The 18,621-nt window shown below is 39.8% G+C and overlaps 3 protein-coding genes across 4 annotated transcripts; all 3 read left to right on the forward strand.

The window, feature by feature from the left end:
* Positions 1 to 265: 265 nt before the first annotated feature.
* Positions 266 to 2,687, forward strand: LOC140774105 (alcohol dehydrogenase-like 7). Of its 2 annotated transcripts, none has more exons than XM_073116962.1 (10): positions 266 to 426; positions 511 to 647; positions 732 to 784; positions 913 to 1,232; positions 1,341 to 1,423; positions 1,550 to 1,625; positions 1,710 to 1,774; positions 1,871 to 1,966; positions 2,211 to 2,369; positions 2,459 to 2,687. In XM_073116962.1, exons 1-10 carry the CDS (start codon positions 393 to 395, stop codon positions 2,573 to 2,575), a joined length of 1,140 nt encoding a protein of 379 aa, XP_072973063.1. In that variant the 5' UTR covers positions 266 to 392; the 3' UTR covers positions 2,576 to 2,687. The 2 variants fall into 2 exon arrangements, with proteins under 2 accessions (XP_072973063.1, XP_072973065.1); XM_073116964.1 differs by having other exon boundaries at positions 738 to 784.
* Positions 2,688 to 3,741: 1,054 nt separating this feature from the next.
* LOC140774107 (uncharacterized) lies at positions 3,742 to 6,518 on the forward strand. The gene is made up of 5 exons (XM_073116965.1): positions 3,742 to 3,883; positions 4,963 to 5,358; positions 5,430 to 5,512; positions 5,600 to 5,681; positions 6,250 to 6,518. The coding sequence occupies exons 1-5, from the start codon at positions 3,842 to 3,844 to the stop codon at positions 6,301 to 6,303; spliced, it is 657 nt and encodes a 218-aa protein (XP_072973066.1). The 5' UTR covers positions 3,742 to 3,841; the 3' UTR covers positions 6,304 to 6,518.
* Positions 6,519 to 10,947: 4,429 nt separating this feature from the next.
* Positions 10,948 to 18,587, forward strand: LOC140773312 (ATP-dependent RNA helicase DEAH11, chloroplastic-like). The gene is made up of 3 exons (XM_073115793.1): positions 10,948 to 11,932; positions 12,461 to 15,611; positions 16,717 to 18,587. Exons 1-3 carry the CDS (start codon positions 11,132 to 11,134, stop codon positions 17,928 to 17,930), a joined length of 5,166 nt encoding a protein of 1,721 aa, XP_072971894.1. The 5' UTR covers positions 10,948 to 11,131; the 3' UTR covers positions 17,931 to 18,587.
* The last annotated feature ends 34 nt before the right edge of the window (positions 18,588 to 18,621 follow it).

Here is an 18,621-nt window from a genome sequence, read left to right on the forward strand (position 1 = left end):
CAAATAATTAAAATATATCCAAAATATTTATCACAAATCTTTTGTCAGAAAAAATAAATAAATAAATATATATATATATCTTGTACCGTCTTATTAGATAACATTATACGGCTTAAAAGACAAAATTGTCTTGTTAATTACTATTTGATTTATTTATTTTTTTCCACAAAAAAAAAAAAAACTTATAATTAATTACTCTCCGAACCTAACACATCGACTAGTTCGTTGGCCACTAAAGATTGCCGTCCTACAAATTAGCATCTCAGTATCTTTCACCCCCCTCACAGCACTCCAAGGCTCCAGCACTACTTATATTATTTTATGTCGACTCTTCTTGACTTTCTAAACCAACTCACCCACTTCTATCGTTCAAGAGCTCTTGGCTTGAAGCAATGGAGGAAGCCCCAAAGCCCATCAGATGCAAAGGTACGAAGATCTCATCTCAATTTTGGGTTTCTTTTTTTTGTTCTGTTTTGTTTTGATGATTGATTGGTGGCGGTATGCATACAGCGGCGGTGAGCAGAGCGGCCGGGGAGCCGCTCCGCATGGAGGAGGTGGAGGTGGCGCCGCCGAAGGACTACGAGGTCCGCATAAAGATACTGTGCACCTCCCTCTGCCACACCGATCTCACCTTCTGGCGCATGAAGGTAAGCCTCTTACCATCGTTGGTTATCCATCGGACGGATGTGATGCGTCCTCTCCACCGTGATCGTGATATAAGATGACTCTAGTCGCAGGATTCTACTGCGATGTTCCCCGTAATCTTTGGCCATGAAGCTGTCGGGTAATTAACCTCCTCCTTTTTATTTTTATTTTTATTTATTTAAATTTATTTCTTGTTGGAAAAAAGAAATTCCCATTATCTGCCAGAAGGGGTGGTCCTTTTCTGATACTATGTTGGGCGAGTGACAGGGTGGTGGAGAGCGTCGGGGGACGCGTGGAGGACGTAACAGTTGGTGATATGGTGGTCCCCACATTCCTGGCACAGTGCGGCGATTGCGTGGACTGCGGATCGGATAAGAGTAACATATGCTCGCGGCTACCCTACCGGCGGGGGATGCCGCGCGACGGGACCTCGAGATTCACCGACGTGATGGGCGCGACGGTGCACAACTTCATCTCCGTGTCCAGCTTCTGCGAGTACACGGTGGTCGACGTGGCACACCTCGCCAAGGTGGATCCGGCCATCCCACCCGAAAAGGCTTGCTTACTCAGCTGCGGTGTTTCCACCGGTGTGACTCTTTTCCCTGTCACAAAAAAAAACCTCCTCTTTCATCTTTATGAATTATTTGCAAACTGCACCTTCTCTTTATATATATTTATATTGACAATTGATTCAGGATTAGGGGCTGCTTGGAAAGTGGCTGCTGTTGAAGCTGGTTCTACTGTAGCTATATTTGGGCTGGGAGCTGTCGGATTAGCCGTAACTTTTTAATTATCATGTCCCTAATTATATATTCAATTGTATTAATAAAAATATTAATCCAAAAAATTATAATATATATATAATAAATTGATCATAAAATTTAAGCTGGTAGCAACTTGATAGGTAGCAGAGGGTGCGAGGATTCGTGGAGCTGCTCGGATAATTGGTGTTGATTTGAACTCGGATAAATTCGAAATCGGTGAAATCACTGTGTATCAACAAATTTGTTTTAATTTAATTATCTTTAGCTTAAAATTATGATGATTATTTTTTTTTTCCTCAGGAAAAAAAGTCGGGATGACTGATTTCATTAATCCTAAAGAAATTGGAGAAAGAACGGTTAGCGAGGTATAATCTAAATCTATTCATGTATTATGTTCGAAATTTAAGATATCTTTATTGCAGTGTAATTATAGTTGATGATTTATTAAATTAACCTTGCAGGTGATTAAAGAGATGACTGATGGAGGTGCAGATTATTGCTTCGAATGCATTGGATTGGCATCCTTGATGTCTGAAGCATTTAGAAGCTCTAGATTTGTCTCTCTCTCTCTCTCTCACTCTCTAAAGAATAAGAACATAACAAATGGATTGCCTTTTATGCAATAAGCTCTAAAATTAGGGAAATTTCCCATGCTTTATAAATTGAGAAGAATATGAGTTCAAAAGGAAATCAAAACTATTAGTAGCTCATATAATAACACATACTTCGGGATTAAAAGATTTCATCTACTTTGCGAAATATTTTCGATACTTTTATTTTATATTTATAATTTGCATGCAGGGTTGGGGGAAAACAATAATTTTGGGCCTCGACGCGCATGGCTCAATTAGCATACCATCTCATGAAATATTATACGGAAAATCGGTTATAGGTTCGCTATTTGGAGGTATCAAATGTAAGACCGATATCCCAATTCTAGTGAAACAATATTTGAACAAGGTGAATTTTTCTTGCCATCTAATGTTAGCTAATTAATTAGAATTTTTTGTTGTTGAAATATATATATATTTTTTAATGTGTGTGTGCAGGAGCTTCAATTGGATGTCTTTATAACTCATCAATTGGGATTCAATGACATCAACAAAGCATTTGAATTACTGGAACAGGGGAAGAGTCTGAGGTGTATCGTTTGGATGGATAAATAAAAAGAGAAGATGGAGATGTAATTGCTTATTGTAAACGATGGTAAATTTGTAATAAACTCGAATTTTGAGATCTCCTCTGGGTTGACTAAATCGCTGCCAATATATATTTCAACTAGGAGTATTATTATGATTGTTCAAATAAAAGGTTTCTGCAATTGTATAATCTTAATTCCTGTTAAAACCTTTATGTTTTATCGTGGGAACTAAAGATTCTCAATTTTAAGTATATATCTCTATTTTTTTAAGGCCTTGTTCAACCCTAAAATAAGAGTAGAATAGTCATAAGAATAAGAATAGAGCTAATACTAATATAAGTTATTCTGATATTTAGTTTTATATAGTATAAAATATAATTCTTAAATTGATGTGACGTAGAACTGATACGAAAGTAATAGGAATTTGTAATGTTTTAAACTAAATGACAAGAGTACCAGTTGACTCTGGCGAGAAATAAAATTTTAATTTTTTTTTTCATATTATGCACGTATGCAGAGTTATACCTTGCACTAATCTTATACCATGCGAGGTTATTACCTCAGGTACATGGTACGTGGGACTGCTTTTAGAGAGGAATTTGTGATGTTTTAAACTAAATAACAAAAGTACTATTTGACGAGCGAGAAATAATATTTCAAAAAAAAATTTCGTATTGTGCACGTATGCGGGGTTATACCTTGCACTAATCCCATACCATGCGAGGTTATAACCTCGGGTACATGGTACGTGGGGATGCTTTTAGAGAGAAATTTATGATATTTTAAACTAAATAATAAAAGTACTATTTGATTGACGAGAAATAATATTTCAAATTTTTTTTTTCATATTATGCATGTATGCAGGGTTATACCTTACACTAATCCCATATCATGCGAGGTTATAACCTCGGGTACATGATATGTCGGGTTGCTTTTAGAGATGATATATTAATTGTAACTGATATAATTAGTAATTATATGTTGTATCTCAAAAATGAAAATAATAATTTTAAATTATTAATAAATAATTTTTAGAAAATTGTATGGAATAAGATGAGAGAGAATATTTAATTAATAAACTAGAATAAGGTAAAATATTGTTTAGTTACTATACTAGAATAAGTCTATTCCATGTAATTTAAATAAAAGGTGCAACTCGGGCCTTGATAATTGGGCTTATTTTAGGCCCAGCCCATGAAGACTTGTATCTCTTTAGTCTCGCACTGCGGCGAGCAGCAAACCTCCGCTTCATCTCGTAGCCACGATTTCGGAGGTCACGAGCTCCCACGCCATGGCGGAAGACGCGCAAGTGAAAACCCTATCCCTAGCCGAGGCATGAACTCTCTTCGTCTCTTTCCTGTCGATTGATCGCTTACTCTTTTGGCTCTCCTTCATGTATATCGATCTGCTGGACAATTTCGATCTGTTTAAATCTTTTCGGGTGATGAATCGGCGTTTATCTCATCAGATCTGATGATTTTTGTCTACTTTATAGTTGCTTATTCGGTGGATCTTGTAGATTTTGATAAAGAAATTAGTTAACTTTGTGGAACTCGATGCACCTACTCAATACAGGCTGTAATTTCGAACGATTTAGTAGGTGCTAGGATCATCCTTTTCGTAATTGTGGTAGGATTACATGTAAATACATGAGAACGGCGTATATTAGCAGTCCTGCCATGGATCTGCGTAGCTGACCATTGTGGTGGGGAACAATATGGTAAAATTAGCAGTTTAGAAATAGATGGTTGTTGTTCTTTTGATCATTTTTGCACAGGATACTGTTGGAGAGGGAGGCTCAGTTCCTTTTCAAATGTTTCTGTTCTATGAACGGATTATTTGTATGTTTAAGCACCCCAGGTGCGTAAAGCTTCTTGTTTTTTATGGGCTTGTGCTTGTCATGACGCATCAATTTGACTGAGAATTTGGTCGTGGTTTTCCATTCTGAAACCCTCTGGTGATGTTGGAATAATTTTGTGGCCCAAAGTGAGTGGATATAAGAGAGACGGAAAAGGTTCGTAGAACTGATGCCTTCAGGATTGTGGCGTATTTGCCTAGAAGGTTAGCAAATCTGCAGGCCTTGTTTAGTTTAGTTGCTTATAAGTTTGACTAATCTTCTTCGAGTGTGATGCATTTGAGTAGCAATCTTTCTTGAATAGGATGGAATTGTTTTGGAAGTTCTAGGCTTCTAGCCTCATATTGGAAGTTTGATTGATTTAGTATGATATAGTGATATACATAAATAGCACAAACCAGTTGTGTTAAAATGGAACATTTCATTTTTCTAGATTTCAATTATTAAGTACTTTCTTTCTTGTATTTTCTGTAATTGGTATTTATAGTATTGATGCTTTCTTCATAACGGATCTGCTACACTTATTTGACACTTAAATTGAATTCCATCATGCACAGCAATGGTCGCTCCCGGAAAAAGAGGAGCAGCCAAGTAACAGTGAGGTCTCTGTTGGGGAAACTATTGAGGACAAGAAACCTGGTGATACGACTCCTGAGGAAGTTCTCAGTAAGGAAAACAATGAAACTAATACTGTTCCTGAGGAAGTTGTTACTAAGGAAAACAACGAAACTGATGCGACTCCTGATGAAGTTGTCACTAAAGAAAATGATGAGACTGATACAACTCCTGAGGAAGTTGTCACTAAAGAAAACAATGAAAGTGATGCGACTCCTGAGGAAGTTGTTGCCAAGGAAAATGATGAAACCCCTGTTGCAGATGAGACTATTCCTGCTGTAGAGGAAAACAGCCAAACTTCCGAGCAAGATGATTCTGAAGAAAAGCCGGAGATAAAGGTATGATTTCAGCGTTTAGTATCTGACAGATATTTTGTGCTGTTGTTAACAAAAATTCTACGCCTATGTAGATTGAAACAGCCCCGGCAGATTTTCGCTTCCCAACAACAAATCAGACGAGGCATTGTTTTACCCGCTATATTGAATATCATAGGTATGATATGCCTCTTGTAAAATTTCTGCACCTGTGGCCTTCAATTGATAATTGTTATCCATGACTAATGGTGATGGTCTGGTCTAGGTGTGTAGCTGCAAAAGGGGAGGGCGCTGCTGAGTGTGAAAAGTTTGGTAAATATTATAGGTCACTTTGCCCAAGTGAATGGGTATGTGTTCTTTTATACCTTAGTACCTTCTAAGACTACATGCTTAATTGCATTTTAGTATATTAGTAGTTTAGTACTTCTATATATGCCAAATTTAATATATGATTAGTGAAATATACCTGGTTCTTTTCCTATGGCACTTTGGACACAATATGTATGTTCCAAAACTACTCTGATGCTTACATCTTTGTTCCGTAATGATTAACCACCTTAGATTTTGAACCTCCTGGGCATTAGAATTCAAATAATTTGAATTACTGGAGATCAGGGGGACTTGTAATTTGGTGGATATTTGTGTTGTCATGTTAAAATTCCAATTAAGAGTCAGTATGTAAATATGCAAGTATCAGCAGTGTGATCACTGGTTTCTTTCTATGTATATCTGAGTCTACCAAATAATTTGTATTATTATTGCCTTTGCTCATGAAAAATACTAAGGCCTTTATTAGTTACCCTATCAGAGAGAATCTTATCAAATTTTCTTAAAGGTAAAGAGTTGTAAAACTGCATCGGTGCAATGCTACTGTACCTTGATCACTATTAATCAAATGTTCTTTTTCTTTGGCAGATCGAGCGATGGAATGAGCAACGAGAAAATGGGACCTTCCCTGGTCCTTTGTAGGTGAACAAGTCAATATAGATCTCTGCAACTTCCTGCATCGACCTTAAGGTTCGGGAATTGACAGTTATCTAGACTGAGGGACTACTGAGGCTGTTATTCACAAAGTGTATTAAATAAATTATTTTGGCTTGTTGTAAGCTGAAGAAAATTTTATGATTCCCTTTGGCAAAATAAGCTATGCCATAATTTTTAAACAGATACCACTATTTCTCCAACTTGCCATGAAGTAGCTGAACTGGGCATTTCAGGTGCATGGTGAATGTTGCAACTGCCAGGTAAAAAAAGGAGAAAGACTCTTAGTTGGTCTGTCATCAGTTCCTTTTTTACCTCAGGTAAACAAACTCATGCTATCTTCTTTGATAGTTGATATAATTATTAATAACCGCTTCTTTGCTAATTACAAGACTTGGAATAGAACCTTCCATGTTTGCTTCCTGTGGCATGAGTTACCTTCTGATGCTAATATGATCCATTATTATTTTCCCAAGCTGTCATTAACTGAAATTAGTTAACGTAATCTCTTCCTTAACCATTGATCTGAAAGCCACTTCATAAGTTACCTGATATTCTATTATCTGGCCCGCCAAAACTAGCATACAAACCCTGCTGTTTTCGTTGGTCGGTGGTCAAGAATTTGAGTTGCTATCTCCATGGAAAATAGACTTAATTTGGATCAGCCACCTTTCTTGTCAAAGAGGAGAAATTTGAATCTTGGTCATCAGATTCTCTTTGGATTGATGTACGTTCATACTTACTTCTCATGCGTATGCTGATAAGCCTTGTCTTTGGGCTACCGAATGGGAAGTGTTAGCTTCAACATATATCAGAGATTGATTTCATATCTCAAATTAGTGGCTTCACATTTCATTTGTTTGACTTCATATCTCAGAGATTGATTTGCTGTCTAAGTTGCAGGTAATATGTCATTCCGTGATTATCGTCGTGATGGCCAGTCTGAGAACAATTAATCGTATATTTTGTGTTTGTTTGACCTCTAGAGCAGCCTTTAAATTGATCTTGAACATATCAATTATGCCAGTATTATATATAGGCATATTAGGAGCATTCTGCAGCATAAAATGAATTGGAAGGGATTCCATAGAATAAATTAATGGCCCACAGAAGAAAATTATATCAGCAGGAATGAGCTTCCGGTGCATCAAATCATTCCAGAATCTCTTAGAACAAGGAGGAAACATATGATACACTAACTTTAACCATCATATGTAAACAAATTATTCTCAAACAAAGTTTAAGATGCAATCCTAATATCCTATCAAATTTAGAAATTGTCTCTCTCTTCTTCTTCTTCTTCTTTATTTTTTTTTTTGTTACAATTGAATTTAGAACAATACCCACTTGGCAGAGGGCTTTTCCTTCATAGTTCTGGAGTGCAGCATGTCACCCTTCTCCTTCTTCCTCTTCTTCTCCGATCCAGCGATGAGCTTAAACAAGTGCATCGCTTTCTTCTTTTTCTTCTTCGTCTTCTTCTTGTCCTCCTTCTCCGCTTCCTTCTGCTTCCTTTTGTCTTCCTCTTTCTCCTCCCTGAACGCAACAGCCAAGGACCTACTCTTGTTCAAACTAGTCACCTTCTCCATGAACTGAGCAAGCTTAATGGAGTCGTCGATTTCTATGTGAGGAGGGGACGCCATGGATGACAGGTTGGAGTCAGAGTAATAAGGAGAGGAAGAGGTGGTAGAAGAAGCAGCTGAGATGTGAGAAAGCCTCTCTCCAAGGCAATAAGGACACACCCCTTTGGACAACTTGTGCTCTTGGTGCTTCTTGCACCTCTCCTCCCACTCTGATTTCCTCATCTCTCTCTCTTCTTTCCCTAGATTTCTCTCTTCAGAACATATATATATATATATCTTATATTAGGAGTAGAGGAATATTTCCTTGGATTTTCTTTTTCTTGCTTCTAAGTTGCTTCCACATCTACTAATCGTGGGCGTTTGATCACGATTTTGTTTCGATCAGTGAAGGGACTCCATAGTATATGCCCACCACTAAAAGTCTCGGTCAAATGGGCCCACTCGGCCTACTAATAATAAATTCCACCAGCTCTCCAATAGAGCTCGACTTGTACCACAATTAGGTTGCCTCTTAAGTCGTGCACACCTGGCCTCCTGTTGAAGCGAGTTGGAAAACCAAATCCTATACTTTCATATTTTTATTCCTCTTCTCCTAATCAATGATATCAAAATTTATTTACAAAAATTAACCTCATAATTTTTCCATTTACTCCACCTTCAAGCTTTGTCACCATCTTGGGACACGTGTTTTGCTTGCCAAACACACCTATCCATCAAGTTGACCTCTCTTTTGAACACGCACAAGAATGTTTGACGTAGATTTTAGTAAATGTTAGGGGCCTTCAAAACAAAGTCCAAATGGGATTAGTTTTTAGTATACAAGAACTAGTAAGATTAGATCAAAACGAGGGTTAAGGGAGACAAGTATGAACGCCGACACGTCATGAGGAAGTCATGCAATAAAGAAGTCGTACGAGGCACACGTGTTCGTTCTTCTTCTTCTTTTTTTTCCCTTTTAAACATCCACGTGTGACACTCTCTACTAAACTCCTAAACTGTACTAAAAAAAAATATAAGTTTAAATAATAATTTACTTATGAGTTGCAGCTTAATCGTTGGCTCGTTCCGTAGTTTTATTGACATGGTAAAATTCAATTAATTCTATATTTAAGTTTGAAGGTAAACTAAATATATAATAATGTATTTATTTTTGGCAGAATATAAAAATACTCAGAAACACCCTCAAAGGCGGGGAGAGAAGAAAGGACGAGGAGAGAATAAACTACGTTTCCACTTCTTCCATAGACTTTTTCTTTTTGGGCCTTGAGTTCCAATTCGGAGTTTTATTCCAGGGCCTTGACTTAGTCAACGTTCAGCTTTCTCTTGTTCTCTCCAAGGCCCATAAGGCCCAATGATACCAACAAGAGCTCGTTGGGAATAAGTTGGGCTGGGCCCATAGTGATCCTTATTCTACCTGCATGTGGCCGAAGGATCAGAAGAGAATATAGAATTAAGAATAGGTTTCAAAAGCTAAGATGACAACTGGTAAGGCCAGCTGTCAAGCTGTGAGGATCTTTTTTTTCGAATGGAAGAAATCCAGTTGTCCAACGGCTAGTTGGACCCCTTCTGGCAAAAGGAAACCCGAAAGGCCCGGAGTTTCCCAACGATCATATTCATCCCGAAACCAGCCGTCTGATCGTGATCTGACGGTAGGAGACTCACGTATTAACCTTATCTTTACGGTACTCCTCCTTTCGTGACGCGTTTAACTCAAGTAAGACGCGTGGACTCGTTGGACATTCAGAAAACTTTCAAATCGAAACCGACCATTGTGCATCGGACGGCCAGTTCTCCACCGACTAAAAAGCGATCCAACGGCTCAAACAATCTCCTATCATTACTAATAATTCCTTATTTGAATGACCACATTACCCTTACTTGCCTATATAAACACGCCTCCACCCTCTTCACTTCTCTACTACGATCTCAAGTCCTATAGATCAAAACCCTAGATCGAAAACCCTACTCTCTCTATCTCTCTCTCTCTCTCTCAGATTTTTCAGGAGTTGTGATGGCTTCCTTCCGCTTCCAGATCCTTGCCCTAGCCATGGGATTCCTCGCCATGACCGCCTTCGCCCAGGCTCCGGGAGCGGCCCCGATGCCAGCACCCAAGGCAGCCCCAATGCCCGCGCCCAAAGCTTCCCCAGTGCCCACACCCGCACCAGTCTCGCCTGCGCCTTCTTCCGCCTCTCCGGCCCAGGCGCCGACCACCGCCACCCCGCCGTCCTCCTCTCCGGTTGCTTCCCCTCCGGCGCCCCCCACCGCTGCCACTCCCGCCTCGGCCCCCGGTGCCACTCCCAACCCTTCCATCGCCGGAACCCCGTCGGAGCCCCCCTCCACCAACGGCGCAACCTCCATGCCTCTCGCTAGTTGGATATTCGCTGCCGGTGCCGTCGCCGCCGCGATTGCCTTCTAGATCTGATTGATTTGTTAGATGATCTCTGAGTCGTTTGATTCTTTATTGGACGGTGGTCGATAAATATTTTTTTCTTTTCGTTCTAGGACTTTTGGAGTTTATCTCATTATTATATGGGTTAGTAATCACCATTCTTTATTGTATTCTTTTATCTTTTGGTCGAGAAGAGAATGTGATACAGATTATGTATTGAATTCTTTATCCTACGGTACTACTACTTTAGTTATCTCTTTGTATAGAGATCTCAGTATTTTATCATATAGTTTGATTATAGTTCGATTTAATTTGTGTTTGTGTAAGCAGGAAATAGCCGAAAACAAAACTTTCCGGCCCTTTTATGCCCCCCATCAGGTTCTAGTTATTATTCATTACCTTCAATTAAGTATTCATATTCTAAATTATATGATCATCACAGTGACTCTCCGATCAATATGAAAATAAAAAAAAGAGATTTTGATACAAATGTGCAAATTTTAGGAATTTAAATAAAGCAAGATTTTAAAAAATGAAAAAGAAAAAAGAAAGCTAGATTTTTTTTAAAAAAATTGAAGTTTGAAATTCTCGAAGGAAACTCTTCTGGAAAAAAAAAAAAAAGAAGTCTCTTTAAGTAAAGCAAATTCTTGTCTTTTTCTAAACTGATTCGCAACAGTGGTTGAGAGCTTGCTCGTGCCCACCAAAACTTTCCCTTTCGCACTTCTCTCGCCCTCTCTATTCTTGCTTCCCTCCCTCCTCACTTCTCCCACCGACTCCTTCCAACCTCCTCTTCCCCCCAAACCCCTCCAAACCCTGAAGTCTAGGTTTAGGGTTTCACCCCCAGGGGATGAGGAAGGGATACTCACACTACGATCGCCGGCCGATGAGGCCCTTCCGGCCGCCGGACCAGCGGCCCCTCCCAAACATCAACCTATGGCAGCCGAGGCCCAAGTCCAAGCCGTCGTTTGTCGTCCTCCTCCTCCGCCCAAAATCCACGACGAAACCCCTCTCCCCTTCAGATATCAAATCCCTCATAGCCTCATGCCCTTCCCCGCCGGAGGAGTACTCGATACCCTCCTCTGGCCGCCTTGCCGCCATGCTTTTCTTCCACCGGAAATCCGACGCCATCGATGACTTTGTCTTCCTCTGGAGCCGCCGCCTCGACGGAGACCACCCCATGACTCCGAGGCTCGAGCCATCCGATCTTGCGGAGGACGGGAGCCGCGTCCGTGCTCTATTCTCCCGCCACGTTGGTCGCCTTCTTGAATCGGATACAGTGCGGCAATGTGAGGAGATGATTCACAAGGTGGGGGTTGAGATCAAGAAGGTCTCGCAATTGCTCCAACAAAGGAACCGACTCGTGAAATTTGGGGAGCTCCAGGATAGGAAGAATAGGTTAAAAATGGAGAGAGAACAAATGGAATGCAAGTTGGAGGAGTTCAGGGCTGCCATGGAGTGTCTTCTTGCTAGACTCCGTAAAGAGAGGGGGGAGGAGGACATGGAAAAGGTTGAAATATTCAACCTTGGGCATGACTTAGATTATGGCAGGATTCATGGATTGATGATGAGGGAGTGCAGAAGGCTTGAGGATGGATTGCCAATTTATGCTTGTAGAAGGAAAATTCTGAATCATATTTTCTCTAACCAGGTACGTGATTCAGCAAGGTAGAGATATGATATATCTTTGTTGTGCTCTTTAAATTATTCTTTATTTGGTCAAAGATTGTATTTTTTATGTTTCTTATGTAACCTGTCGTACTCGATAACATTTTAAACTGGCTGCATGTATACATAGTTGTGGGTTTTGGTTCTGAGTACATCTTTCAGAATTAGGTATCAATGGAGATTGCAACAAATTTTGCATTTCACAATTAGTGGTCTCATTCATTTTACATTCTCTTGAAAAGAAGTTTAATTGTTGCATATTCATGCGAGTTGGAGGAGTTCAGTATGCTTTATGCGCAGGCCTGTTGCACTGGTGCCTTGAATGCATAAAGTTATATGACATGGCATTTTCATAAAATCATATGTTCTTTCTTATTGTGATATATTTTATCAAGGACGCACTTGAGGTGTTCTTGTTGCTCTGATAAGCAATTCTTTTTAAGTCAGTATGGGCAAATGGAGGCGTATTAGTTTGAAAACTATATTTATTCTCTATCATTGCTTTTCGTAGGCTATTGTCTTAGTGGGAGAGACTGGATCTGGAAAGAGTACACAGTTGGTTCAGTTTCTTGCTGACTCAGGACTAACTGCTGATGGGTCAATTGTATGTACTCAGCCTCGCAAAATTGCAGCCATGTCTTTGGCCGAAAGAGTTGGGGAAGAAGGTAATGAGTGCTACGCAGATGATTTTGTGATGTCTTATCCCACCTATTCATCTTCTCAGCAGTTCAGGTCAAGGATAGTATTTATGACAGACCATTGTCTCCTCCAACATTGCATTAATGGTATGGGTTTGGCTGGCATTTCGTGTATAGTTGTAGATGAAGCACATGAAAGAAGCTTAAATACTGATCTTCTTCTGGCATTGATCAAGAAGAAGCTGCTTGAAAGCTTAGATTTGCGACTGATTATAATGTCTGCCACAGCTGACGCAAGCAAACTTGCAGATTACTTTTATGGTTGCTATACCTTTCATGTAACCGGGAGAACCTTCCCTGTGGAAATTAAATATATTCCAAGTATTTCTGAAGATCCTTCTTTTTGTACCATTCTGAAGCAGATTTCTGATAATTATACTTCATATGTTTGTGATGTCATAAGAATGGTGAGGATAATTCACAAGATAGAGGAGGATGGTTCTATACTTGCATTTTTGACTTCTCAAGCAGAAGTTGAGTGGGCTTGTGAAAATTTCACCGACCCTGCTGCAGTGGTTCTGCCAATGCATGGAAAGCTTTCTTCTATAGAACAAAGTCGTGTTTTCAAAAACTATCCAGGGAAAAGAAAAGTTATTTTCTCCACTAATATAGCAGAGACTTCGTTGACCATTCAAGGAGTGAAATATGTAGTTGACTCTGGCATGGTCAAAGAAAGCAGGTTTGAACCTAGCACTGGCATGAACATCCTGAAGGTTAACTGGATTTCTCAAAGTTCTGCTAATCAACGAGCTGGACGAGCTGGCCGAACAGAAGCAGGAAAATGTTACAGACTATACTCTGAATGTGATTTTCATTCAATGGAAAGGCATCAGGAGCCTGAAATCCGCAAAGTTCATCTTGGAACTGCTGTTTTGAGAATCCTTGCTTTGGGTATTAGGAAAACAGAAGACTTTGAGTTCGTAGATGCTCCAAGTCCAAAGGCAATTGACATGGCTATGCATAATCTTGTCCAGTTAGGCGCTGTTACTCATCAAGATGATGAATTTGAACTAACTAATACTGGTCGATCTTTAGTTAAATTGGGTGTTGAACCGCGGCTCGGCAAAATCATTCTTGATTGTTTCAGTTATGGATTGCGAAAAGAGGGTCTAGTTCTTGCTGCTGTTATGGCAAATGCTAGCAGCATATTTTGTAGAGTTGGTAGTGATGAGGACAAATATAAAGCTGACTCCCTCAGGGTCTCATTCTGCCACAAGGATGGGGATATATTCACTTTGCTCTCTGTTTACAAGAAATGGGAGGAGGAGCATGATAGTAGAAGTAAGTGGTGTTGGCAGAATAGCATTAATGCTAAGTCCATGAAGAGGTGTCAAGAGACTGTAATGGAGCTTGAAAATTGTCTTAAACATGAACTCAACATTATCATTCCGAGTTATTGGTTATGGGATCCAGATGAACCGACTTTGCATGATAAGTCACTAAAGAGGATTTTACTCACATCTCTTGCAGATAATCTTGCTATGTTTTCTGGATGTGATAGACTTGGTTATCAAGTGGCATTGACAGGCCAGAATGTCCAACTTCATCCTTCAAGCTCATTGCTTGTGTATAGCAACAAGCCAAATTGGGTAGTATTTAGGGAAATCTTGTCAATACCAAATCAATATTTGGTATGTGTAACTGCAGTTGATTATGATGACTTCTATATGATCCAACCTCCTTTGTTTGATGTTCAACAGCTGGAGAGCCAAAAGATGCAGATGAAGGTGATTACTGGGGCGGGCAATAGCTTGCTTCGAAGATTTTGCGGCAAGTCAAACCAAAATCTAAGGAGAATCCTTTCACATATCAAAAAAGTTTGCATGGATGACCGTATTGTTGTTGATATTGACTTTGACCATGGCGAGATTCAGGTATTTGCTAATGCAAAAGATGTGGAAAAGGTGTCTTCAACTGTTAGTGATGCCTTGGAATGTGAAGCAAGATTGTTAAGAGATGAGTGTGTTGAGAAAAGCTTATTTCCTGGCAGACCTGGTAGCTCTCCCACCATTGCTTTGTTTGGTTCTGGAGCTGAAATTAAGCATCTAGAGCTTGAAAAACGTTATTTAACAGTGGAGATAATCCATCCAAATCCTCATGCTCTTGATGATAAGGAACTAATTTTCATGGTGGACCAGCGTGTGTCTGGTATAGCTAATGTTCATAAACATGTAGGGACTGACCGGGAGGGAGCAGATGCGAGTAAGTGGGGCAAGATTACATTTCTTAGACCTGAAAATGCAGAAAATGCTGTCGCCATGCTGAATGAGGAAGAATATCATGGTTCCATTCTGAAAGTGCTCCCTATCTGTACCGATGATCATCGAGTGTTACCATTTCCTGCGGTAAGAGTCAAAGTTTCTTGGCCACGAAGACCTAGCAGGGGAATTGCACTTATTACATGTGGCAAAGGGGAAGCAGAATTTATTGTTAGGGACTGCTCCAATTTGGAAATTGGGGGCCGGTATATAAAATGTGAAGTCAGCACGAAGTATGAAAACTGTGTCTTTGTAAGAGGCCTTTCGAAGAATGTATCTGAGACTGAATTGTGTGATGCATTTCATCATGCAACAAATAGGAGAATCCTTGACATTCACTTGTTGAGGGGATTGCTGGGCATCAGTGACCCCTCGATTACAACTTGCAGAGAAGAACTTGTCAAAGAAATTTCTGCTTTTATGCCTAACAAAAAGTTTCCTGACCAAAATTTCCGTGTTGAGGTGTTCAAACCTGAAGTGAGGGATTATATGATGAAAGCTTCAATCACTTTTAACGGCAGTCTGCATCTCGAGGCCGCGAAAGCTTTGGATCACCTCCAAGGGAGAGTGCTCCCTGGTTGTCTCCCGTGGCAGACTATACAATGCCAGAATGTGTTCCACAGTTCTGTATCCTGTCCGTCCCGTGTCTACTTTGTTATCAGTCAGCAACTTGATTCTCTGCTTCAATATTTTCAACGCCAAAAGGGTACGTGCATATGCCCATTTAGCAAATGTCTCATCTACATATAACCAAAAAGAGAATATAAAATGTTTATGACTACAATACCATATAACATTCTTTTACCTAATTTCTTTTATGCTACTGCATTATATTGCTTGTGCATTGATCTGCTAGTCAATTCTCCTGAAGGTCATCCTAGTGGATGAGGCTCCCGTGATGCAAGGTTTGGGAGCCAAGATATATACATTGTTGTCTTCATTAATAAAGGCACCGTTTCCATGACTTAAATCCATGACCTCTTGGATGCAAGAGGCGAGTTCTGTTCTTGCACCAAGTGGTACCCTCTAATTAATTCTACTAGACAAGTGCAATATATTGTCATTCACCAAACTTCTATTTTGGTGTTTGGTAGTGACATGCATATAGCCTGACATATGATCTTCATTCTATTTTGAGCCTTTAAATTAGGATTTCTAATAAACTTACAGATTCTTTATACTTGCATATTTATGATTTCTAATATTCTTAGAGATGCTCTAAACCTGTCGAATGATTTATTTGTGCTCTTAAATTACTCAAGTAAAGCAAATATTCCATGCTAATGTTTTTGAATTTTTTTAACATAATATCCCTTTGTACTTATCATTCGTAAAATACACTTTACCTTGAAAATGGATGTATGGAACTTCTTTCTAATTGAGAAGCTGTTCTTTTTGTACAGTGAAACTATGCATGTTAGCATCCATTGTGATAATTATATATGAGAAGTATATCAATTGGGAGTGGATAAGTGCATTATACACTCAGCATGTATTTGAGAAGGAAAACTGCGGCTGTACATATAAAGTGTAACATAATAGTCAGTTTTTCGTTTATGGATTGCATGGAGTATCATTTCGAGGGACAAAGATTGACTCATATACAGCATCTTGACATCCACTTCAATTAAGTGGATGTCAAAACACATTCTCTCAATCTTCAATGGAAAAGAAAGAGGAAAGATATAAAACTTTTCTTTATATTAAATTTTCATTTAACACAATAGATGCTACATTTTGAATTACACAAAACCACACGGACCCTCATTATTTAACCTAATCTGTTATTAACTGCTGCATCACATGTGCAGGAGTCTCCTATAATCTGGAAAACAATGAATATGGCTCTTTTCGAGTAAAAATTTCTGCCAATGCCACAAAAACTATAGCAGATTTGAGGAGGCCTCTCGAACAGCTAATGAAAGGCAAGACTGTAAGACATCCCAATCTTACCTCAACAATGGTGCAGCTACACTTGTCCCATGATGGTGTTAGACATTTGAAAGATATTGAACAAGAGACTGGAACCTACATCCTCTATGACAGGCAAAGCCTTAATTTTAAAGTCTTTGGCCCCCCGGGGCAGGTGTCTATAGCTGAGGAGAAATTGGTCCAGACACTTCTATTCCTTCATGAGAAGAAGCTACTCGAGATTCGTCTCCGGGGTCGCAACCTCCCACCAGACTTGATGAAAGAGGTAGTTAGAAGGTTCGGACCAGATCTTCATGGTTTGAAGGAGAAGGTGCCTGAAGTTGAGGCTACTCTAAATACTCGACGCCATATCCTTTATGTTCGAGGAAGCAAGGAGCAGAAGCAAACAGTGGAACAGTTAATCTCAGAAGTTGCAATATCCATTGATCATACTGGGTTGGTTGAACAGACATCAGAGGGCTCATGCCCTATTTGCTTGTGTGAGCTAGAAGAACCTTACAGGCTCGAAACCTGTGGGCATAATTTCTGTCGGGCCTGCCTGGTGGATCAATGTGAATCTGCCATCAGATCACATGATGGTTTCCCGCTTTGCTGTGTTAAGGATGGATGCAAGAAGCTCATCTTCCTTGTTGATCTGAGGTCTCTGTTATCGAGTGAGAAGCTAGAAGAACTTTTCAGAGCTTCTTTAGGTGCATTTGTTGCATCAAGTGGCGGAACCTACAGGTTCTGCCCGACCCCTGACTGCCCGTCTGTGTATCGGATAGCTTCACCGGATGCCGAGGTTGGACCATTTGTTTGTGGGGCTTGCACTGTGGAGACATGCACCAAGTGCCATCTGGAGTACCACCCATTCATATCCTGTGAAAGATACAAGGAGTACAAGGAAGATCCAGACCAATCTCTACTTGAATGGCGCCACGGAAAGGAGAATGTAAAGAATTGCCTTTCTTGTGGCTATACAATTGAGAAGAGCGATGGCTGCAACCACATTGAGTGCAAGTGTGGGACACACATCTGCTGGGTGTGCTTGAACATTTTCAGAAGCAGCGATGAGTGTTACACTCACCTCAGGTCTGTGCACCAGTCCTACTGACAAATTGAGTGAATAGTAGATGTATATATGTAAGTATGACATGGGCAGGTATATTTGTGCATTATATACATATATAGGCTTGATCTAACTATGTAAGCGAGGACTCATAGTAGGAAGACTGTTTCCTAGCTTTGTGCATTTAAGGATATCTGCTTTGGAGATGGATCTTTATAAACTTGAACCTCTCTCTCTCTCTCTCTCTCTCAGCGCCCTTTCTAGAGCAAGAGGAAAGATCAATACTCTTTATGAACTTTTTGATGAATTCCCAACCACATGGCTGAAGCCAAAACCATGATTTCTGGAACAATGTTGTAGTACTCCCTGCTTTCCCCTCCCATGCCCAGTTGCCTGCAGTATTCCTTTTTGTAGCATTGCAGGCTCTCGTTGATTTTGGCTCTGCGGCTCAGATTCACGGTCAACCTCCATGAATACTGTAATTTTCACCAGGCTACCCTTTAAATCTCACGCTCAGCACTCCAAATGGACTGGACAGGCAACATTTCTATGCTTTCAAGCTGCAAATTGGTTTTGAATTGACAGGTGATATCTTAGAAATTGCTTTGATGCCCGTGCTATTTGCACAACTTCATGGTTTATCTTAGTTTTGTCCTGTATTTTAATTGTTGTCAGAAAATTCACATGCTAATCAAATTGCGTTCATATTTTAGTGTATCTAGAGAGTGGAGCAGGA

This window comes from Typha angustifolia, chromosome 13 (genome assembly GCF_048772165.1).
Source record: "Typha angustifolia cultivar Huaian chromosome 13, ASM4877216v1, whole genome shotgun sequence".
NCBI classification, from domain to species: Eukaryota; Viridiplantae; Streptophyta; class Magnoliopsida; order Poales; family Typhaceae; genus Typha; species Typha angustifolia.